The 24,032-nt window shown below is 39.0% G+C and overlaps 1 protein-coding gene across 2 annotated transcripts in view; it reads left to right on the forward strand.

Annotated features, from left to right (window-relative positions):
* The window catches only part of FBN1 (fibrillin 1), a 163,756-nt gene that overhangs the window by 88,212 nt on the left and 51,512 nt on the right, over nucleotides 1–24,032 (forward strand). For both annotated transcript variants that reach the window (XM_064517333.1, XM_064517334.1), the window contains exons 17-31: nucleotides 1,393–1,545; nucleotides 3,337–3,390; nucleotides 4,337–4,462; nucleotides 7,630–7,755; nucleotides 8,421–8,540; nucleotides 9,488–9,625; nucleotides 11,003–11,053; nucleotides 13,575–13,700; nucleotides 14,527–14,751; nucleotides 16,747–16,872; nucleotides 16,967–17,095; nucleotides 17,939–18,064; nucleotides 18,199–18,324; nucleotides 19,221–19,343; nucleotides 23,571–23,696. In XM_064517333.1, coding sequence (XP_064373403.1) covers nucleotides 1,393–1,545; nucleotides 3,337–3,390; nucleotides 4,337–4,462; nucleotides 7,630–7,755; nucleotides 8,421–8,540; nucleotides 9,488–9,625; nucleotides 11,003–11,053; nucleotides 13,575–13,700; nucleotides 14,527–14,751; nucleotides 16,747–16,872; nucleotides 16,967–17,095; nucleotides 17,939–18,064; nucleotides 18,199–18,324; nucleotides 19,221–19,343; nucleotides 23,571–23,696 — 1,875 coding nt within the window. The remainder of the gene's footprint in view (nucleotides 1–1,392; nucleotides 1,546–3,336; nucleotides 3,391–4,336; nucleotides 4,463–7,629; nucleotides 7,756–8,420; nucleotides 8,541–9,487; nucleotides 9,626–11,002; nucleotides 11,054–13,574; nucleotides 13,701–14,526; nucleotides 14,752–16,746; nucleotides 16,873–16,966; nucleotides 17,096–17,938; nucleotides 18,065–18,198; nucleotides 18,325–19,220; nucleotides 19,344–23,570; nucleotides 23,697–24,032) is intronic.

Raw genomic sequence — 24,032 nt, forward strand, 5'->3', positions numbered from 1 at the left:
TACCGATTTTTCCACCTCTCCGTATTTGCCCATAACTAAAAGAAGCTTGAGGTGTTTCTAATGCGTTTCATAGTCATTACGGGGCAGTTTTTAACAAGTAACAAGTATCAGCCCTGATCCTGAACAGATACCCGTTTTAAATCTCATGCACTGGGATAGCATTACTGACTTTTTCTTTGTTTTTTTTCAGAAGAAAGATCAGAGGTCAGCGATTCCCCTCCCCCCCCTTTTTAACTTTTTGTGAACTTTTCTTTGTGAGGTTTTTTTTTTTTTCCTCTCCCATTTTTTCTTTTATCGGGTATAAATTTAAAACAGGAGCTCTACTGTGCCTTTAGTGGGCTTAATCCCAGGGTGTTTCACCAGGGGTGATTTTAACCATGATGTATCAGAGACAATTAACCAGCTTGAGAAGGGGAAAGAAAATAATGTTAAAATCCAGGTAATCATCTGACTGCAAGAATAAAATAAACTGTATTGAGGTTTTTCCAGAAGTTTTCAGATGCACCCAGCTCTAGCTCTGGGATGCAGCCACCAAGCCCCTCTTGAGTTACAAGAGATTAATACCCCTGTGACATGGCAGAGGAATAGCCCCTTATTCCCATGGCTACTTGCTACTTCAAAGTTGAAGTACTGTTTGCCCCTCTCCCTGGAAGCTACCTTTGCTATGATACAGAGCAGTACTCATAAAAAATGCTATGTATAGGTGCATATATGCACTCATGGCACCCACAGAAATTGTAAGCCTTCATTCCTAAGTATTCTGAGATGCCCTAAGGGAAAAATGCAGAAAAATAAAGTTTTCTTGTATCTTAATGTTTGCCTACAAATGTTCAGTTTACAATTTTTTTTAATAAGCCATCATAATAATGTGTCATAACTGTTGTCATTAAGGAGCCTGCCATTAATGTTCAGGGGCCGTGAAAAATGTTTTTTGCACAAAGTTTTGAGCCCAGATGTGTGCGTGATTTATTGCAGTTGACAGTTGCCATAGTCAGCAGAGCTATGGTAGTCATTTCTGTACTTTGTTGCAAAATAAGTAGGAATTTAAAAAGCATTACAGGGTCAATAAAAGAGGTTTAAGCTAATGCATTACTCACTGTGTTTGCTGTGGAGCCCGCAGACATTTTTTTTGTACTTCATTAATGCATGTTAAGTCATTAAATATGGTAAGTAGTTTGTGCGTCTGAACTCTAAGAGCCTGAAGAATAATAATTTCTCGTCCTGAGTAGAGCAAGGGTATAGGTAGGTGAGAAGTGCAGGAAATGGTGAACAGTGTTTTGTTTTGACAACTATTTTGCAGTGTTTATGACTCCTGAGCTAGATTTAATAGATGTTGTGATTTATGGCACTGTGGTTGGTTATCATAGGATTAAGAGGGATTTCTTTCCTCAGATACACATATGCGAAGCACATGCTATGGTGGCTACAAGAGAGGACAATGCGTGAGACCATTAACTGGCGCAGTTACAAAATCAGAGTGCTGTTGTGCCAGCACTGACTACGCCTTTGGAGAGCCCTGTCAGCCCTGTCCAGCGCAAAATTCAGGTATGGGGTATTTACGGGTATGTATTCTAACCTAAGCTTTATGTTGTCAAATTATTTTTACAATGGTAAAATGAAGTTTTATATTAACAGTGTGTCTTAAATCTGGAGGATTAAATTGTCATACAACATGTTATGTATTTTGAGAAATCTGCTATTTTGCCTGTTGGAAGAGTACAGGAGACAGTTTCGTGAGAGGCATGAGTAAATGCCAAGATCTGGTGCAGCATCATAACGTGCATCAAACCAGATTTTCACACAGTCATCTCTATTTTGGTAGATGCGAATTACTGAAAGTACAGTTCTAAGCTTAAATTTTTCATGGGAGAATCTTGAGTAATTCATATTTTCAAATTCTTATGTACACCTGTCCGTCAGATGTTTGCTGTCTGAATTTCAGATCATTCAGGTGATCTGAAATCTTTTATACAGTAATTAGCCTTTGAATAGTCAGCATGAAAATAGAAGCCCAGCTAAGACTGTTAAGAAAACTTGAGTCTCTCACCAAAATCCCCACCAAGCACTGCTGTCTGGAACAGGTCTGCATTCTGGCAAGATAGCAATCTTAGTCATTCGTATGGGCAGGATCTGCTTCTAAGAAAGCACTGCTTACAAGAACAGTGTGCTGACACAGTCCTCCTCCTGAAGCCAGTAAGTAAGAGACCCTGGTTTCGTGGAGGTGGCTGCAGGAAGCTCATTTAAAGCCCAACTTTGCCAAGTGATTCTTTTTACTTAGCTGATTTATTGTCGCATATAAACAAAAGACACCATTTGAGATGTAGCTCAGGAGCATCTCATGCTAATTTGTTACCTACTTTGTAGGCAAGGGTAATTTCAGACTTATTTTTTATATCTCAGTTTAACTGACAGCTTTATGAAAAGCATTAGGGGGACAAAACCATTGGAACAAATTAGACTAGTTGAGCTGATGTGAGCTCTTCCGAGGAACTTGCTAGCCACCATTTTATAGTGTGCCACGTTATTTAGAATAGCAAAATGCCACAGAAATGTTGGCAGAATGGGAAGGAGCCTTTCCAGCAACTGCTGCTGCTATCACTAGGCCCTTCTTATTGTATAAGAGAGTTAGAATGCTCTGTAAATGTCAGGCTCAGTATCATTAACTTCTGTTTTATACTTGAATTAATTTAGCAGAACATTTACACATGTGGAAGCTATTTTTCCTGTGTTGTTTTGCCTGTTTCTTCTACTGTTAAAAAGTGCCATCTCATGAATGGTGAAACGTAGCACTTCTTTGGGCTTTGAGTGGGGAAGAAAAGGAGAGGATTTCTTAGAGAGGAGTATTGTGTCAGAAACTTAAAATTCCTGAAAGGAATCCTTTCCTTTAGGATAATCCTTAAGAATCTTGATTTGGAATCAATTCTTGCAGACAGTCCTGCTAAGTGGAATTAAATGCACAATATTATGTTCTAGATTTGTAAGAAAACATTTCCTATTTCTTGATAGCTTTGAGTGTGCACTTTGAGCAAGGACTTGGACTTGGACATGAGTTCTAGAAAATCTTGCTGTGAAGGTGTTACAGTTCATTTGTTTACAAGGGCCAGCACAAACTTTATGCCCGTTCCTAAATACATCAGTTCACTGTATGAAATTTTTACTTGGCCATATCCATCAGCAGATGTTTCAAAGATAGTGAGGGTATGCATGTTGCTCAATTTTAGAATTATTGGAAGGCATGTTATTTCCATGGAATAATTAATTTGCATATTGTAAAAGATGTTGAAATCAATGAGCTAAAAAAGAATTTTCCAGTAAGTGTTTTAATATTTTTTCCAGCTGAATATCAGGCTCTGTGCAGCAGTGGAACTGGCATGACTGCAGGAGGAAATGGTAAGATCACCCAATGTAACTAGAACTGAAAAAGTTCTGGCTAAAAGTGTGACCTTCAATATCCTTGGTTTCTTAAACATACTGGAGGGGTGGCAGTGGGAAAGGGTAGGAGGAAGGCTTATCCAAATGGCTGTTTGCAACACATAGATGAATTTAAGATGAAATGAGTGGAGAATGCCATTTCACCAGTGTGCTCTCTCTGTTTGATGACATTGAATATGTGTGAGTGCTGTTATAAAACAGCAGCAAGTTTGTGAGCATTGTCATTACCTATATGACTTATGAGAGTCATATTTGCACATTTCCCTGTTAAAAGAAATCATCCGGAAGCATAAAGCCATGTTGGGCATTGAGTTTCTTTGCATGTTTTCACCTCAGTCACAGAAGCCAGGCCAACACAGTTTGGTTAGTAAGTACAGAGAAGAAGCAAATGATTACAGTAAAAGCTTTGCAGTCTTAGGGCTATGAAATCGTAACCCCAAAGTCAGGCAATGCTCACTAGTAAGTTTGCTGGTGGTAGAGAGGGACAAGCATTCAGAAAGAAGAGCTGTTCATGCTCTGTGGGGTGATGCCACCTGGAAACATTATGAATCGGGGAATATGGGGAGTATTAGTACCTGTTCATCTATAAATGTAAGACCTCAGTTTAACATCCCAGTTCTTATCTACAAGTGTTTTAAATGTTTGTGCATTAGAGATGGTCTTAAGTCAGTCTGACAGGGATGCTTTTTGTTATTGAGTGTGATTATTTAGATTGCAGTTCTGTAATCAGAAATACACAATTATAAATGTGGAGCAGCCAGTGGAAGTAATATTGAAAATACATCTTTTTCTAGTTTGAAGAATTTGTTATTCTAAAAGAAGGAAGCTGCCCACACAACTGACTTTTCTTTTTTTTTTTTCTTTTTTTCTTTTTTTCTTTTTTTTTTTTTAAACCTTTGTGTAGATATTAATGAGTGCTTACTGGATACTGATCTCTGTCCAAATGGAAGATGTGAGAATCTGCATGGAACATACAAATGTATTTGTGACCCGGGGTATGAAGTGGATTCAACTGGGAAAAACTGCATTGGTATGAAATGTCCCATTTTTCCTTTTGAAGTGTGATGCTTGCATTTATCCTCCTTTATCTTTTACAAGTTTCATCAATTTTCTGTTTCATCAGATTTCCTAACTGCTCTCCTGCTGTTTCTAGATGTTTCTGCTAAATTCTCTTGAGTTTCGTTTCTGTGCTTTCCAATATTCGTCGACTCCTCCAACGTAGGACAGTAAGGGACTGTTGTCATCAGTGACTCGAGTCACTGGCAACCAGGCAGTAAAGATCTAGTTCAGATAAGTTCACTGAACGTGTGCTTCAACAGCACCAACATTTCTCAACATCAGAAGAAACCTGACACTGCAATTAAAATGCACCACAGGAGAGAGCCAATATCATCAGTGTGCTAGGTCCCTCCAACAGCAGGATATTTAAGGAAAACTGATCCTAGGAAGATAACCATCCCACATGCTAAAAAAAGGCTTGTATGGTTTCTGCCAAAACTGTCTTTGGGGAAAATTCCCTCTCAACTTTCAGGCATGGCTATTGGTTTAACTGTGGTGAAGTGTACTGGCCAGACACAGGGAAACATAATATCAGTAGAAGCACCAGCAGACTCTGCCTGCGTGCCATCTCTAGCTAGGGCTGATTTCCTGTGCTGTACAAATGAAAAAAATCCGAAGCCAAGTTGTTCATCACAGAACAATGCTTCTTAGGGGTGAACGACAGAAGCCCTGTGGCATGGGACGAAGAGAATCCAAATAGGTAGCAGTCCGGTCTCTTCTGGGCTGTTAACAGAGAAAACTGTCAGATGCCTATGGACTGCTATTGCAAATTTTAATTCTGGCAATTCTCCTGTTCCATTACACAGTCTCATCAAAAGCTCCCTACTGAAAACCCTTTAGTTTCCTTTCTTCCACCCCTGCATTGGCACATCATTCCAGACCTCTTTGTACAACTGATTAGAAATTTCTTCTAGTTTCCCATTGAAACTTATCTGTGACCAGTTTATGACTAGTCAGTGTTGTGATAGTATTATCCTTTTATTTAGCACCATGATATTTATTCCCCTAGTGTTCATAAAGAATCATCATATCCTTTCTCACGCTTTGTTGGCTGAGCTATCCAAATCCACACTTTCAGTCTTTTCATAGAAGAAGAGGCCGTAGGCTACTCCTGAACACAAACTGTCTGACCAGTATACAGTAGTCTAATGAGTTCCCACCAATGCCTCTTACAGTGGTACCAATACTTTGTCATCTCTCCTAAGAATATCCTTCAAAAATGATCTAGAGTGCATTAGTCTTTTCTTAAATATGTGTTAAACTTGTGGATCAGTGTCAACCTCTGATTGGGAGTTACACTCACAACTCTCTCTTCTCTGTTGCCTTCAACTGATGATTCCTGGTTTATAACCTGTTCTTGTTGTTATTCCCTAATTGCAGGGTTTTGCACTTCAGCGATTGTATTTATCCTATTTGTCTCACTGCCATTGTCAAGATTATTTTAATCTTCTTGCATCCAGTCCTTCTCTGTATTGGCAATAACTTTCCATGTAGTAGGGTCCACAGTTTTTGATCTCACTCATTTGTTATTTCTACATTGCAACAAATATATTATAGAACTAGTCCCGAGACTGATCTTTGAAAGACATTGTTAATATCCTCTATCCATCATGATGACTCCCCTTTTTAATATACCCTATCATAGTCTGTCCTTCCGCCAGCTCTGGATCTTCCTTAAAGTTGTTAAATTCCTTCCTGTTATCTCCAGCTTACATAATAATTTTATTTGGATTCTGTACTCTCTACTTAAATCTATATAGCTTAAGTCATATGCGTAATCGTGGTCTAACATATCAATTATTGTATTTTAAAAAAACAATACGCAAATAATCTGACTTGATCTATCTTTGATAGAAGTCGTGCTGTAATTTATCCCATTTTCCCATTTGCTCTTCTGTCTTTGATTATCCACGTCCCATTTCAGTGACTGCCCCTAACTTATGGCATCCCTTCTTTTCTCCCTGTCCATCTGTGGCTCTTCCAGCTGCTCCCCAGCCCACCCTGTTGCAGCCCACATCCATGCTCCATCACAGCTGTTTCCCATTCCTCCATAATGTTCCACCTGGCCCTCTCTCAATTTTTCTGAACTCCTGTGAAGCTTCCCACACGGTTTGTTTTATTCTGCAAATCTCCCTGCTTTTCCTAGCACTTTTGCTGTTCCCAGCTGCTGCTCTGACCCTCTCAGTCTTCCCAACTTCTCTCAACACTTTCTGAGGCTGCTCTGACTTAGCCAATTGTTCCTGTCTGCTCTCTGGGTCTCTCCTGATCTTCACCTGCCATTCATGGCCCTTTGCCACTTTCTTGCGACTTCTCTCTAATGATCACAGCATTTCCAAAGATTTCCTACGGGCTCTTGAAATTTAGCTTCTCTAAGATTTATATCTACGCTAGCATTTTTATTCAGTTTTTTTCACCTCTAAAGCAAGCGTAGACTCACATTAGGCCTGTTAACCGTAACATCTAAGACAGTCGAGAGCAGAGCTGGAAAAAACAGTGATGTAAAGATCAGGGTGACCAGCAAACCTTTCCAAACCAATTCTCTTCTCATTTCTTTTTTCAATATAGGGTCTGGTGGGCAGGGGATCAGAGACTGCACAAATCTATTCTACAGTATAGGCAAGATGAAAGGATGATTCCCAACTTCATTTTAAACAATGCTTCGGTTGTCACATATTATGAATATGTGTACAAAGCAAGTACTAGCTCTTAAAGGAGTAGAAGAGCCTAATAAAGAATAAAGCATAGAAAAAAAAGTCAACAAAAATATACAGGGAAGATTTTTTTTTCTTTAAACAAAATAGAAATGTTTTCTCTGGGTGATATTTGTGTGGTTTGAATCCATAAATTTGCTATTGTTACCAGTATTTTAATGCTAATTTTCATTAAGAAGGAAGATGTAATAAGTGGGATTTTTCACATTAGTGGGTTTTTTCTAGTGTTACTGTAGTTTTTGTGGCTTAGCATCTTTGAAAAACAGTACAAGGCATGTGTGTGTATTCTTTCTCCCTCCCCTTTGTCTCCTTCCTTTCTTCACATACACAAAATCTAATGAAATACGGCTGCTGGGAGAGGAATCTTGTCATGGCTTCTACTCCAGGAATTTTTTCTTTCTTTAAAAATTCTTAATTTTCATTATAGACATTGATGAATGTGCACTGAACATGCTGCTTTGTGACAATGGACAATGCAGAAATACCCCTGGAAGTTTCACCTGCACCTGTCCCAAAGGATTTGTATACACTCCTGACCTGAAAACATGTGAAGGTAATTGACAACACTCCATTCCATCCTAGTTGTATTCATTGAGATCATTCGCAGGTTGTGCCAGGAATGTTTTAAACCTTGATGAAGATATAATACGAAGACTAGAAACACATAGAGAAATGGTAGGGAGAAGTAGGGGAAAGAGGAGAGACAAGGCCGTAATATGCAAGTGTTAGATAACCTAGTGGAATTGCCCATATCAGACCTGTGCTAGTCCTCTTCTTATGGACTTTCACTGGTGAGTGGGCACCCTGCCAAGAGTGAGAAAACCTAAGAAGCAGCAGGTTTTACTAACCTGTTTTCTTATGTGAAGAACAAAGAGCCAGACAGGTCCTTGTTTGAAATCCTTTCTGAGCCACAGACAGGATGTGTATTAAATCACTTAAACATCCCAGTCCATCACCACAAAGCAGGGTAGTAACTGGACCTCACAGAGAAATGAGATGCTTTTACTGAGGTCAGTGTTTTAATGTTCTAACTTGCTAGCATGTCTTTTAAGTCACGTATGTCATTAGTCTATTGTGAAGAGCTTCGTAACTGAAAAACAGAATATCAGGGAAACCTATCATGAGGAGAGACTCTTCAATTTTTACCTAAGGTGAAAAAGGCCTTATGTATTTTTGTTAATATTTCCTGGCACTAATGGCAGTATGTCTCCCTTCTAGATATTGACGAGTGTGAATCTAACCCCTGTGTTAATGGGGTGTGCAAAAACACCCCCGGCTCTTTCGCCTGTGAATGTGCTCCTGAAAGTACATTGGATACAACAAGAACCATCTGCATAGGTATTTATTCTTCTGAAGTTTTTGTTTGCTGATTGAAAATGTCCAGTGACACGCAAATATTGTACACCAAGTTCAGAAAATATTTAAAAATAACTTGGGTAAATAAGTTTAGTGGAAAATGTTACAGAAACAATGTTAAGAAAGTGTTTGTTTTCACCATTACCGTGGGTACGTAAAACGTGAATCTGAGCATTTGAGAACACAGTGTGCTTCCATGTCATATTTGAAAGAGAGATGAAAGGCTTTTGTAACAACTACAGTAATGCTTAGGCCAGTTCTTCAGAACTATGCTCGCCTGCTTAGATCCTCCTGTAAACAAGGTGAACGTGCTTCTTAAGATCTGGTCTGTGGAAAGGCCAGCCTTTGATTTGAGATGGAGCCTCAGTAAGTTGTGTATAGTCCGGAACAGCCATGGAACAACACTATGACTCAGTTGCTGTGTGGGCTCATAATTTCTTCCTTCAGCTGTTCTGGAGGAACAAAAATTTATAGCCTAGTCAGTGAGGAAAATTGTGGAGCTAGAGCTCTGTCTAGTCCTTAGCTATCTCCTGCCACTCTGTATATGGGAGGATCAGATATCCAGACTCGAGGATCTAGTAGACTAATGGAAGATCTAGGAGAGGTTCATATCTACCCTCTTCTTCTACATTTGCCTCTGGTCTGGATCACAGTAAATGCAGATCTTGAATGGTGCTGGAGTACTCCCTATTAAGCTCAATAAGCGTAAACTGGGTCCTGCAAGGGCTCTGTGCTGGATTTCACGCTGTAGCCCAGCATAGAGAAGGATAAATTAAGATCTTTTAAAATAAATTCAAATTTGATGTGGCAAGTTAAAATGAAAGGACAATTTTTGTCACGGTTAAATTCAGGTATGTTGGTAAATATATTCACGGGTAGTGCTGAGCAGTTTGCATGACAGTATCTTGGCTTTTCTTTTTTCCTGACAGAAACTGTTAAAGGCACCTGTTGGCAGAACATAGTGGATGGAAGATGTGAAATAAATATCAATGGAGCAACTCTGAAGTCCCAGTGCTGTTCCTCACTAGGCGCTGCTTGGGGTAGCCCATGTACACCATGTGAACGAGGTAACGCTGATCATTTATTCTCTTAAAATTCCTGTTCACAGCTCCTGTCCCTCACAGCTGTGACATTACCAGAGACAGTAATATGTGTGCCATCTCCTTTCCCTCCCATTTTACTGGAATGAGTGAACAATCTAACGTTCAGGCAAAAAGAATAAGCTTATTAAAGGGAGAGCTGGTTAAAGCTGTCTAACTGTGTAGTCCCTGGTGTACTCCTTCAGTGTGTAGAAAAGGGTAATGGTCATCTAGGCACCCATGTTGCATAAAAAAGGATAGTGAGAATGGATTTATTTTCATATAATCCTTAAAGTTTTGGAAGCCTTGTGAGCTGTTCTGTGTCTCGTTTAGCTCTGCTTTATCATGATGAATGTGGCATTGTGTTACGATAGATATATATCCTCAGTAACCCAGATTTTATCCTGTTTTGAGGCTGACCCACATTATTGTCATAGTCGTTTCGCCACAGGCTGGTCAAATCATTTTTCTTGCTCTATTATCCAAAACTCTTTCCTTATTCAGTCTGGGAAAGAGATGTCTTAATATTTGATAGTGGCACGTAGCTACAGAAGGTTCTAAAGTTGGCTTTTATAGTAAACATCTTACAAATTTAAATTGAAGGGAAGTGACCACACCTACAGTCTGTAACTTGCAGCATTACTTTAACATGTTTTCTCATAATTAGTGTTCTAGAGTTCCTAATGATGTAGCAGTAGATGCACGTTCCCCAGAGCTCCCAAGAAAATGTTTGCAACAAATGGATCTTGATGTGGTAATGGAGGGAGGAGAGGGAGTAGCCTTTGTTACTATACTCTGTAGATTAACTGATGACCTAGAGAATCACATGGTTGGTCAAGAAAAGGGTTGAGGTCTCTGCATGTTTACTTGACAGCTAGATTGAACTGTGGGATGAGCCGGGAACCCAGGGATGATCTGAAGTACCCAGAAGTCTGTGTGGGTTGTTATATCTATAGGCTGAAAGCTGCTAATTTCCTCAAGTCTTTAATTAAATTCATCCTTCACATCTTAGTAGAATTCATCCTCTTCCATCAGTGGTAAATGTGGCTGTAATGTCCTGTGATCAAATTAAATGAATTAATTGATTTAAATGAAGCAGGAATGATATAACGACTTTTGAGTTAGCTAGCTAAGACACAATGGAAGGAAAAGATGATAATGGCTGACACTTTACATAGTTTATAGAGTTGCCCCATCTTGTCTGAGAAATATTATTTGAGAACATACTCAGAGATTGTCTAAGCACTCAGACTTCTCACAGCAATAAACTCTAAATAATATTTCACATGATCATTTTTGCACAATAAGTTAACAGCAAGCTTTGGACTGTAGCGTTTCAAAAGTTCACTTTTGTTTGTTTTACAGACCCGATATGCCAAAAGGGATATTCAAGAATAAGAGGAACATTGTGTGAAGGTATTTATTGTTGCCTTAGCATAAATCAGAACTTGAATGAAAAAAATGCCAGTGTTTTGATTTAAGTGGTTAATTTAGCATAGAGGGATGCTATGCCAAATACTTACCTCTTGTAATTCCATTGACTTCATTAGAGTTATGTCAGTAATGAATTTGGTTTCAGTTTGTTTAACATTCCTACATACTCACAGTTTATCTCAAAGTACACACTTGCAAATAGTGTCTATGTGTATAAGGAGATGACTCTCTCTTTTCAGATACTATTAACTTAGTAAGCTATTTGGGCAAAATATGTGTCTCATATATGTAATAAAACATGGCATTATTGATACAATGATACGACAAGCCGTTAGTATGCTTTAGAAGAAGAATGTTTAAAGAATATATATCACATGAAGGTTTTTTCTTAATACTGGCTTTCATCCATGTAACATTACATTAAATCAGACATGTTCCAAACCATAGTTTTAGCTGCTTTATTAAAAAAGAGCATCAGGACACAGTTAAACTTTGATTAAAGAAAATGTTGAACATTTTTTAAATGTGTAGCTTTTTGCTCAGTGTGAGATGGCTATGTATTATTCTGTGAGAACTGAAGGTTCCACCCTATTTCATCTTCATTTGAATTGATTTGAACCCCTGGCAAAGTATTGCATATTTCCATAATATGCAGAAGCTCAGAGAGTCTCAAACTGCTGTGGGTCATCCTGACTGACAACATCTGACATGACACTGCAGTTAAAATATTTTTTAAAAATTACTCCCATATGTAGCTTCCATAAAGAAACATTGTTTTTTTTTCTCAACAAAAAATAAAATAAAACAAAAAAAATAAAGAGGAACACCCTCACACATATTCTTTGCTTTCCAAACGATGACTGAATACCTTGGCACACCCGTGCTGCAGACCCACTGTACATAACTTATCTGACCTCAGCAACACTTTCTGGAGTGTGTAAGTGAAAGAAAAGAAAAAAAAAAAGTGGCCCCACCTATCTCTATTCACAAGGAAAGTCTTAGAACATTTTCAACACTGCTGGGATGGAAAGTTTATCCTTCCAAGATGTAGACATAACTGTTTTCAGCATTTCCTTTACCAGCACTTCGGAGTACATCTATTACATGCTTTAATCTTTCTCGTTTCAATGGGACCTGGATAGCCCCAGATTTTTCAGAGTAGTTTCCCCTGCTCTTAGCATACTAAAGCAGTATTTGGGTTTCAACCAATGTAAGCATTTTTCAAGACAGGGGAAGAGCTCTAGGAAATTTACTGGCAAGTGAGAAACAGGACAAGGGAGTAAGTTTAGTTCCCAAAAGGTGATACTCAGTTCTCCCATACACAGCCCATGTAAAATGAGTAATGGACCTTGTGCAAGGAAATAAGCAAACTAAATTGGCAGTGTTCCTCTAGTTTACGGGTGAGCCCTGGAGTTGTCAGCTGGAATATTGTTCACCAGCTATGAACTGTTTTAGATAGTCTGTAGGCTTCCTGCCTTCTAGTCAATATTGAGCTTTTGTTAATAGTATCTGTTCAAGTGCAGAGGCCACTGATGGTCCACCCTACTTCTGTTGTCCACCCTGCTCCATGCAGTTTAAGAGTTGCAGAGAGTCTGTTCACGCTAAGGATTTTGCTTAGAAGCCTAGTGAATCTAAGCTACCAGCTTCTTGATCACTGGCTGAAAATGAGTGTTCAGTTTTGATTACCAGAGTCATTTCCTTCTAATTTCTTCTTATTATTTTCTTCTGACTTTTATGTTTTGTCTTGGGCCTTAATTTAATGCTGGAGGCTTTTTCCTAAAGGGAGTTGCGAAGCGTATGCCTTTCATAAAAAACACTGGTGGGAAGACCATGTACTTATATTACTAACTGTTTGTTTATGTTGAGGCCAAGCTAATACAGATAATCCTTTCCTGTTTATCATACCAAAAAAAGTGCCAAATTTACCACTTAAATATAGAAAGATAATCTTCTACTTAATGAAGTTAAACTCCATGTAGTGATAAGGTATTTATTTTAATCTATAAAGCTGCTAATTACTGACAAACTTTAGAGCCAGGTTTCAAAGGTGATGTTAGTGTCCAGAAATGCAGAGGTGTGCCTGATAATACTTTCAAAAACATTTGAAAACAGCATAATTTAATTTCACGGGAATAATGCATAATTTCATTATGCACCTGCCTTCATCTTTCTTTGCCCATGTACTTTAAAAATCTGGCCCATAATGAAACTGAAATTATTTTTCAGTGCCCCTTCTTTTTGTTACTTTTGAATTGGATCTCAATCCATGTAAGAATGGCAAATAGCCACACTTAATATTTCTAATCATCAGCAGTTTTAATTAATTTGTTCTGGCTGACTTGCATAGGAAATCCTGAATATTTGGAATTTTGTCAGGCCATATAAACTGCTGTGGTTTTGTATTTTATCCTAAAACACAAATATTAGAATGTTCATAATTTTTCCAGTTTTTGGTGTTTAGCATGTTAGTGATTACTTTTATTCACATTTTGTTTGGAAATAGATGTAAATGAATGTGAGGTGTTCCCAGGAGTTTGTACAAACGGGCAGTGTGTCAATACCTTGGGATCATTTGTTTGCCAGTGCCCCAATGGAATGACTTTAGATGCTTCTGGACGGACATGTCTTGGTAGGTATTAATTCCATTTACAAGTCTACTAGGGAGAAGCAAAGCTATGTGACAAGCAACATTTGCACCGTATGTTTTCTTACCAATAAGGAAAATGTTTTTTTTTCCACATAAATCATTTTCAGATGGAGTCAATCGAGGACATGAATTTAGTTCAGCTGGAACATAAGCAGATGCCAGTGGTAGTGGCTAAAGTCCATCACCATCTGCTAGCTGGTGAACAGCCCTGGTTTAGGTCCAGACTGTTCATCTTACTAAACCCTACAGTTCATCCATGCTCTTAGCACTCTTTATTGGCAGTCCCACCAAGTCACATGGCTGGAAGGGAGGTGGGCCAGGACTAAGGCTTGTAGATGTGAGGAAGCCTGTAGTGTTATGGCCACGCTGTATTTCTTGACTGGGGAGTGCAACAGAAATATGAGTTTTATATACTGTTTACCTTCTGTCCAAACCATGTTTGTCCTTTTAAAACAGTAAATGCACAACATTTTTCTCAGGATGAGATGTAGCTTGTAGTAATTAAGGGGCCTTATATAGCTATGATAAGCTGATCATGCTTAAAGCCCTCTCCTGATCCAAAATTTACTTCAGATGTTGAGCCCCATTTTACAGAAAACTTTAAAATGACTTCATATGTAAATATTCATTTCAGAGTTTAGCGTTAATACTTCACTGTTAAGATCTCTACAGTGCCATTGGTACACTCCTCTTGAGTCCACAAAGATATGTAGCAAACTGTCCTGTGAAGGGATTCTGGAAAGGGATTCCTCTGCAGTGAACTAAATTCTCTCTTTCTCTTTCAACATATTGTTCAATTGCCCAACAGACATTCGCTTGGAGAGTTGCTACCTGCAGCACGAAGATGAGCAATGCGCCTTACAGATACCAGGCCGACACCGAATGGATGCTTGCTGCTGTTCAGTGGGTGCAGCGTGGGGCTTTGAGTGCGAGGAGTGTCCTCTGAAAGGATCACCTGAGTATGAAGCACTTTGTCCAAGAGGACCTGGGTTCTCTACTAAAATAGAGATAACTGGAAAACCTTTCTCTAAAGGTACATAATGTTTTTGTGGTTCATTGACATCAAATCCTGCTGGCTTCGGTAATCTTTAGGCACATTTGAAAATCCCATTAGATTTCATGGAAATTAAAGCCAGAATGAAACATAAGCTCATTTAGTTTGTATCACAGGCTATTAAAAAACATAGAATATTGCAGCCCCAAAATACTAAATTTGTGTCTCTGCCAGAGAGGTTAAATTGTTCCACTTCCCTGACTTTGCCTCCTGTGATGTATGCGATGGCATACGTGGCCAATGAAATAGCTTTGAAAATCTGACACCACCTAATGCATGAACTGGAACGAACTGAGCAGTCAAATTTGGACGTACCAAAAGAGCACCCCTGCTTACCTGTGCAGGGTACTGTAACTTGAATTCTGTTGTGGAGCAAGGTAGGAAGGGTCAGTAATTTGGGAATTTCTTGTGGAGGTAGTAGATTAGTAGAGAAAAATGTTTCTGGGATGATAGCTCAAATTAGCAGAATTGGATTTACTGTAAACTAAGGCTTGTTATGGCTGTGCTTGGTAAATTTCCAGCATTAACAGGAATCACATAGTGACACTCCAGCATCCTGTGCTGGAAGCCTTCTTTCCAGGCTATCGGTGGGAATAAGCCAGACAGTATCAGAAGCGCAAATGGGTGTGAATATTTTTAAAGAAAGCCAGTTAGCCCAAAACTAAATATTCTGAAGTTTGATCGGAGGGGAAAATATAAATAAAAGTGACAATTGTTGTTGGTAGTTTCAGCCTTAGTTTTTATGAACAGTTGCTAAGCCATTCATTATCCGTAAAGAATTGTGACTTGGGCTTTTATTTATTGTCATTGTATTTTCTGCGACTCACAGAAGTCACATTTTTTTTATCAGGAACCCCCAGATAGAGTGGTTCTTTCAGAAGCTCCCTTGGCCCTTGTAGTCTTGATCCTCTGTCCACTGAAATCTTACCATTGACTTCAGTTAGCTGTGGATCAGATCTGACAAGACAAAGAAAGAATAAGATAATACTGTTTTATGGCAGAAAGTGCTCTTGGCAGTTTCACTGGTATACACAGTGTCTGCCTTGGTGATTAGGTGAAAGTCAGTATCAATTTATACAAAGCTCCCAAAAAGGAGGGGTGGTTATCAGGAGAAAGAATAAGCTGTGAAGTCGGCAATGTTCTTTTGTGCTGTGTTTTTGTATGAAGTGATAATGTCATATGTCTCTGCTAAGGGGAGTGAGAAACATGGCTTGTAAAGGGAGTACGGTGTCAGACTCTTACATTCCCAGTGTCTCATTCTCTTTCTCAAAGACTCCCCCTTTGAGGCTTGGAAGAGGGGAGCTAGGAAGTCTGTGCAGTACTTGAGTAGCCTTGCATCGAACAGTCTTCCTTAGAACCTTAATTGCATTTGCGTTACAGATGTGGTTGATTGTTCCGTCACTATTTTACTAGCTCAAAGAGAGCAATGCCTATTTCCCAGCAACACGTTATGAGCATTCACTCTGAAAATGTTCCCTGAGCATCCCTGCCCTTTTATTGAAATTCAGGGTTTCCTGTGTATCCTTAAGATCAAAAGAAGAAAACTGATCTAGACATATTTATAAATAGGTAAATTGGTTCAGATTTTTCCATAAATTGTCAAATAATTCTTTGAATTTGGTCTGGCATTTTTGCCTCCACAGGTTTTTCTTTTTTCAGTCAGTGTAAGAGAAAGAGGTGTATGTTCAAATGAAAACTAACTAGCCTGTTCCATTTGTTTCCCCACATGTGATTTTTGTCAGATAGGGTTAAAGATTTTTACCTCCCTGTAAAGCTCTTCTGAAATCCTTGGTTAAAGATAATAATGTAGTTGCTTAATAATGGTTGTCACTATGCTGTGGGAAGTTGCATTTGTAATTGTGGTTGGCTTCTTATTGCAGAATTTAGATTTTTACTAACCTGTCCTTCTTGGAAGGGTATTTTGCTAACTTTCTTGGTGACTGAATGCCTAATCTCTATCTGTCTCATTTTCAGATATCAATGAATGTAAAATGGTCCCCAGTCTTTGTACCCATGGAAAATGCAGAAACACCATTGGCAGTTTTAAGTGTAGATGTGACAGTGGATTTGCACTTGATTCCGAAGAAAGGAATTGCACAGGTAAACTGCATAGATGTGTCTCTCATAACTGTGATTTGGAAAAGGAAAAACTGAACTGATTTGAAAACACTGCAAATGTTGTTTTGTGTTACAGATATTGATGAGTGTCGCATCTCTCCTGATCTTTGTGGCCAGGGTGTCTGTGTCAATACTCCTGGGGACTTCAGATGTGACTGTTTTGAAGGCTATGAAAGTGGATTTATGATGATGAAAAACTGCATGGGTATGTTCTTTATAGACCAGAGATGTGCAATAGAGACTCTATGTATGCTTTAGTTTTGTGAAGCACTAGAGTTATTCTAAAAGCTTGACTGAAGCTGATCTGGGCTGACAGCACCATGATGGGGAGCAGACTGTGGGGAGAGAAGGGCTCGGTCAAGACAGAGAAAAATTCTTATACGAATCAGAGCCTCAGAGATATGCCGTGACTTGAAACTGCAATGTGAATTTTTTTGGAAAGTGGACAGTTGCAAAAGCCCTCCAGAAAGATCTTAACACTTAAAAAAGCAAACAAAAAACAAACAAAAGAAACACCTTTCGGTGAAGACTTTCCAGTGAACAGTTTTAGGCTGTATAAGAAAGGAAGAGAGTCTCAGCAGGAATGGAGGGGGAGGCAAGCGATGGTCCTTACTTAGAGTAGGCCTGAGCTGGATCTGACTGTACACACTCAGAAACCATCTCATTCTGCTGGGGTCTGTATTACCCAGCTAGCCCATCCCACTTCTCTGTCTGAAGTGAACATCTGTCTGGAGGTAACTTGCCCTGGAGTGTGTCCATGTGGGGCTGGAGCGGGGTAGGGCAGCAGAGAGGGGCCGCAAGGGGCTGTGCACGGGGTGATACGGAGCCGTGCTGTGCCTTTTGTCAGTGTGTGTGGTCAGGTTCGTGGGAGGAGAGCTTGTGTCGCGAGGTCTGGAGAGGGAGCAGGGTCAGCAGCTGGAGGAGGGCTTGAGTAAAGAGAAGCTGCATGGATGTGTTCACAAGAGGTCAGATGCCCAGGAGTCCTTGAGTCTGCTGTTGTGGGACAGCTCTGGCCCCTGCGGTGATGTGTGTTCCCTTCTCCTCACAGACATCGATGAGTGTCAGCGCAATCCCCTTCTCTGCCGAGGTGGCACCTGCATCAACACAGAGGGAAGCTTTCGATGCGATTGTCCTCCAGGTCATCACATCTCACCAAATATCTCTGCGTGTATAGGTATGACATGCAGGCACAATGGGTATTGTGCACAGCTTTATTTACCAGCCTTGTGCTGTGCGTGCACTTAGGATGTTTGCTTTAGCATTGTTTCCCTATAGACCCAAAATGTGTACCTCTTTCTTTTGAAACAGACATTAATGAATGTGACCTAAGCACCAGCCTGTGCCGAAACGGACATTGCGTCAACCTGATCGGAAAATATCAATGTGCTTGCAACCCTGGGTATCAGTCCACTCCTGACAAATTATACTGCATTGGTAAGGACAAAATCTATACATGATCTGTTGTGAATGGGGAAGATAAAACACAAATAACTATCTCATTTTTAACAGCTGTGTAAAGACATTTTTAGTTCTAATAAAATAACTGTGATTCAAAAATCTAGTACAGTCTGTCAGAGCTGTATGCACAGAAACAAAGTGTTCATGTCCATTACTTGAGAAGAATGAAGTCATAGCAATGCTTTGATTAATTCTGTACTAGCTTACTTTCTCTTTTAAATCAATCATGACATGTAAAATAGCATACTATTTTAGATTACCTAAGACTTTGACACTGAAGAGGGAACAGCTTGTTATATCCAGAGTTCTGTATTTTATTAAAAATCAGCATTCCTGACAGACCGTGGAATTGGATCATGTGGCTCAGTTGAATTTTTCTTAATTTCATCTATAATTGTCTCAAATATAGGGCCTTTCTATTAACTTTTTTCTAAAAGCCACATGTTCTTAAATAACCAGTTTGAATCACCTATTTGCGCTCTTTTCATTCATTTGCGTACGAGGTTTTGTCTCTCAAAAATGCATGCAGAAATCTGCCAGCTTTAATCCTGCATATGAAATAATTTTGTTCCTTGATCCGTACAAATAATTTTGTTGCCTCTGTGATAGAGTGGTAACCCAGAAGTGGTACTATTTTATGTAGAAAGAGAACTGCAGATAATCTCATCTCTTTCCCTCTCTGATTTGCCTGGCATCCATCCCAATGCCCCTATTTGCAAACATGTGAATGTTCAAGGAGTGTGTAAAAATCCATGTGCCAGGGTGGAGGCTGTATTGATGCCCTTTTGGAAAGGTGACTCTGAGTGTGTCTTTGAAATGTGCTTTAAAAAAAGAGGTTTTATGGATTTTAACTCCAATATTTTCCATTTTAGACATTGATGAGTGCAGCATAATGAATGGTGGCTGTGAGAACTTCTGTACAAACTCGGAGGGCAGCTATGAATGCAGCTGTAAACAAGGCTTTGCACTCATGCCAGACCACAGGACATGCACTGGTAAGAGAGATTTGGGGAACTTTTCTACTTAAATGGATTTATTTCAATATTTTAAAGGTGGGTTGTCTTTTTAAGATTAAAGCTGTTATAACAAATACCTTATAAAAATAAAAAATATGTAATTAATGTATGGAAGGATAGGTGAAGTTCTTGTTTCTAAAGTAAACATCTCCAAAGTATAGAATTTCACAGCTGCAGGCTGAGTTGCATTGAAGGGAATAGAGTATCCTTCCTGGTGATAATTTTACCTTCATTATTTCAGGAGGGATACAAGTCCATTCTGAGTTTAGTAACAAAAGGCAATGATTTGGTAGTAGGAGATAGATTTTCTTCCTTAAGATATTGTGTTGAATCCAGATCCAAAATATGTTGAAGTCAATGGAAAGAATCATCATCATAAGCCAGGACGTCATCTTGCTAGAAGAAGGGGCAAATTGTCCTGTTCTGTGGTCGTGTGGCATCTGCTCTTAAGTGAGAAAAAAGATTCCTATTTTTAATTGTTTGTTTAGCCAAATGCAAGTATTCTGCGTTACTTCAAAACTGAGTAACTTTTGCACGAACTGAAGTCTGAAGACTATGAATCTTTCTTAGGAAGCAGCTCTCTTGCACTCTAACCAGGGTTTGTGAGAAAGTTCTCAGAGCTGTTTAATTGCTGAGTGTTCTCCTTTGGGAGTCTGGGACTTATAAACTGAGTAAGTCATTGTACTCGGTGATTTCCACATAGGTTTCTGGAAAGATAATTCAGCTCTCCTTTTCTCTTACTTCTTGCTACGCAACCACTGGTCCGTTGAGGCATGTGAATATTTGCCAGCTGTTTGCCAATTCCATCCAAGAGCTCCTTGAAGAGCATGAGAAATCTAACAGGGTTAATCCCTTGGAATAGAGTTGCCTTTATAGTTTAACAAATGGAGAGTTTTCTATACTGAGTTAATAGAGAGAGCTCACATTTAGAATTTGTAAATATTTATAGACCTCTGACCAGGGTCTCGTTTACCCCGAGGCCACTCACTACCATTCCAACAGGATGAAAGAGCCTTAAAGCATGGTTAAATTCAGTTTGCCCCCCATTGCAGAATGCCATAAAGTAGCCAATCTTCAGCAAGCATCTGACCCTCTTTCAGAGGGAGAAATCAACTGGAAAAGTGCACGTTTGACTGATCTTGATAATAACTCTATCAAAACCTAAAATATTTAGATTAGAAGGAGTTTGCTTTAACAACACGAATAGGTCAAGTTTCTAGCAAAGGCAAGTTCATACAAAAGCTTGCCAGCATTGACATTTTGGGTACTTTTTCAAAGAGAGAAAACCCCACTTGATCAAAATTGTTCAGTGATCAAAATCTGAATCCAAGTGACAGCACTGTGAGATACGTACATGAGAGGGAAGGGAGGAGAGGCTGAGAAGGGGGCCTCTGAGCCACTTTTCTGTTTGCACCTTCTTGGCTTGACTGGAAATCAAATGAGCCGAGTGTTTATTTGGGCAGTCTCAGGGATCACATCCCTACTGGTCTACTGGCTGGAAACATTCCTCTTCTGCTTTACCCCTGCTTGCCCTTAGCTAGCCAGAGACATCCCTAAACCCAGGAACAGAGTGGATCAGTTAGAGCACCCTCCCAACCTATTAAACTAAAAACTTTGGAACTAGAAAACTAGTATCTGTCCCTTTTCAAAGTTAAAAGGAAAGGCAAAAAAAAATCAATTGCCTTCTCTGGCAAGGAAGGGAATTGCTACCTGTGGCGAGGGGATGGGCTGTCAGTGTTTTTAAGCACATGTTAACTTGACCATAAACATGTCCTTAGAAGTCTGTAGTCAGATCTTACTTGAGTGAGTGACATGAAAGCATTAGGATTTTTTGCACATTTATATCCAGCCTGGACTCTGAAAAACAGAATTTCTTTCATAGGTCAGCTATTAATTGTTATTACCTATTGACTTTCATACGCTCTCATCAGAAAGACTTGGATGCAATAGTTAACGCATAAGCATGTTTAAATAAGTTTGCTGACTTCAGTAGGAATATTGACGTACTTAACGCCAGACACAAATTACAGTCCAACATAGTGCTGAAAGCTCAGTAGTGTAAACCACGCTATTGCATCTGTGGGGAGCTACTAGTGTGATGGGTTGACAGGTTGCTATGCCAGATCTAGAAGATCAATTTTGCCCACTTTTCAAAAGCCATTTGGTAGTATGATAATTCTGTACTTACAGAGAAACTGTAGTGTTTCCTGTTTACCATATTTGACTTGGATTTTTTTAATAAAATACAAGAATGAATAAAATCCTATTAAGAAGAAATATTGTCAATATTTGAGATTTGAAGGGATGAAATACCAGATTTTCAGTATTATACAGACCTATCTGAGCATATACAGAAAAGATTGTGGCTATAATTAATTGTGAGTACAAATAATGGTGATTAAATCCTAGTCATATGTTTTTCCTACAGTTTGCATAGCCAGATATCAATTATATATCTGCATGTCTGTCATGCATTGAGAGCAGAAAATTCCAGACACCTTTGAGTGTCAGGTCAAAATCTACCTGAGAATATGTCCAGATATGTGAAGATATGTGATATGTAGCTTTCACTACCCTTTTAGTATCTAAAAATGCTGTTTCCTTCTCTTGAAGAGATGTTAATTGAATATATAAATATATGATGAATATTCAAAATCTGCATGCCAAAATTTTGGCCTATACCCCAAAAATAAGGAAATAAGGAAAAAAAAGTATTTTGCAACATTTTCTAGTCATTGTACTAGTCAGTGTCTGGTTTTATTGTGTTGTATGTTTGTACACTGTACATGATTTAGTAGCACTGTGACCTGAGTATATGAAACATATTTCACATTTTCAGTTTTTTCTCTATATGAACATGTCTTTTATCTTTAATATCATACATGGCTAGAAGCCATTGTGGAATATATTTCTTGATAATTGCACTGGTAAGAATTCTGTTCAGTTCAGTAGTAGGTCAGGTTTGAATTGGTGAGGTTATGCATAAATAATCAGCTCAATTAGGAGAAACAGCAGGTTCTTTGTCAGCTGGTTTTCCTCTAGCCGCGAAATCAGTACAGTGGCAAGTTAGTAAATAAAGTTCTTTATTTCTGTGGTTATCATCCCATTTCTACAGCTTAATTTTGCATGTTAATTCAAATTCCATTGTAAATTAACATTTCCAGGCTAATGTCCTTGCCAACATTATTTGCTCATTAAGATGAACAGGGATTGGTCAGCCGCCTTACTTGCAGAAGTTGTGTAGCCACAGAAACACTAGCTGCTAGAAATATAGAAGAATAATGAACATAAGATTTTAGCTTCAAGTGAGTTCATTTTCTGCAGCTGCATAATTACTGCAATCCACAATAGACCAGTCTGATAATGAGTTACACCCTTTCTCTCGGAGGGTGTTCTTGATTCTTGTCCTTTTTGTGATGATTTTTTCCCATGGAATCACTAAGCAGAGTTTTTGATGTTTGTTCTTGCTGGTATATGTTGGTGCTGACACAGGAAGATTCTAGGAGTTCTATGAAAGTTAAGAAACACTAACATAACCCCAGGGACTTTGAAAGGCATGGCTACATTAATATAATAGTGTCTGTTTCTGCGACTCAGTCCCAATTAGTGATGGCCAGTTCTGTGAACTGACAAAACATTTTACATGCTAGAGGATGTAAGTATATGGCTGGACCAGCCAGCAAGCTGAAATGCTAAGAAAACATAAAATCTCTTAGTGAAATCAATGTTTGTATTGTAATCATTCCCATCATGAGCTCAACTCTGTGTTTCAAGTTTGTCACAACCCTTAAGGCTTATAGAGATATTCTGCATGTAAAATGGCATTTTTAACCACTGTAAAGTCTGATATTTTTGTCACTGAATTTAACTTCAGAACTTCCATTGGCATCAACAATGATGGATTGTATCCGAGGTTCTCCAATGCATGTGGTCATGTGGTGTGACAAAGGTTTTGTATTTTTTTCTGTCAGTGACTTTTATACCTACAGTGTTGGTTCCTGCTCCCATCGGAGTCAGAGAGTAATGTTTGCCGGTGGCTTTACCAGGAGATGGGGAGCCTACCAATCAAGATAATTTTGCAATGTACTGTTCAGTTATTTGCAAGGATTTCATCTTTATCATGCTTATCAGAGTATTAAAATGGTTGGTTGCATCTCATAAAGTTAACATGTCTGAAACATGTATTAATCTGACTTTTCCCTGTAGATATTGATGAGTGTGAAGACAATCCTAACATCTGTGATGGAGGCCAGTGCACAAACATCCCAGGAGAATACAGGTGTCTTTGCTATGACGGATTCATGGCTTCTGAAGACATGAAGACTTGCATAGGCAAGTGAAAGTACATCTTTCTTTATCTGACTTAACTAAGGAAAAAGATTCATTAAGGCACTGCCTCCAAGTAGGCAAACAGTACTTAAAAAACATTGCTTTTGCACTTTATCTCGGCCACCAAACCGTAAGAACAGCCCCACTGCACAGGCTGTATTTGTCAAATGCAGATGTAGTCTCTGTATGTCCCTGCAGAGCCCCAGGCCAGATTGGGACACAAACAGGATGATCTATAGTGTCATTTCTTTGGGTCCTCTTCCAGTGAGCTTTTTTGCAGCTCGGATCACAGAGGGTTTGCAGAAGGGAACTGCTAGTGGGTGACACTGTGGAAAATTT

The sequence above is a fragment of the Dromaius novaehollandiae genome, chromosome 10 (assembly GCF_036370855.1).
Source record: "Dromaius novaehollandiae isolate bDroNov1 chromosome 10, bDroNov1.hap1, whole genome shotgun sequence".
Lineage (NCBI taxonomy): Eukaryota > Metazoa > Chordata > Aves > Casuariiformes > Dromaiidae > Dromaius > Dromaius novaehollandiae.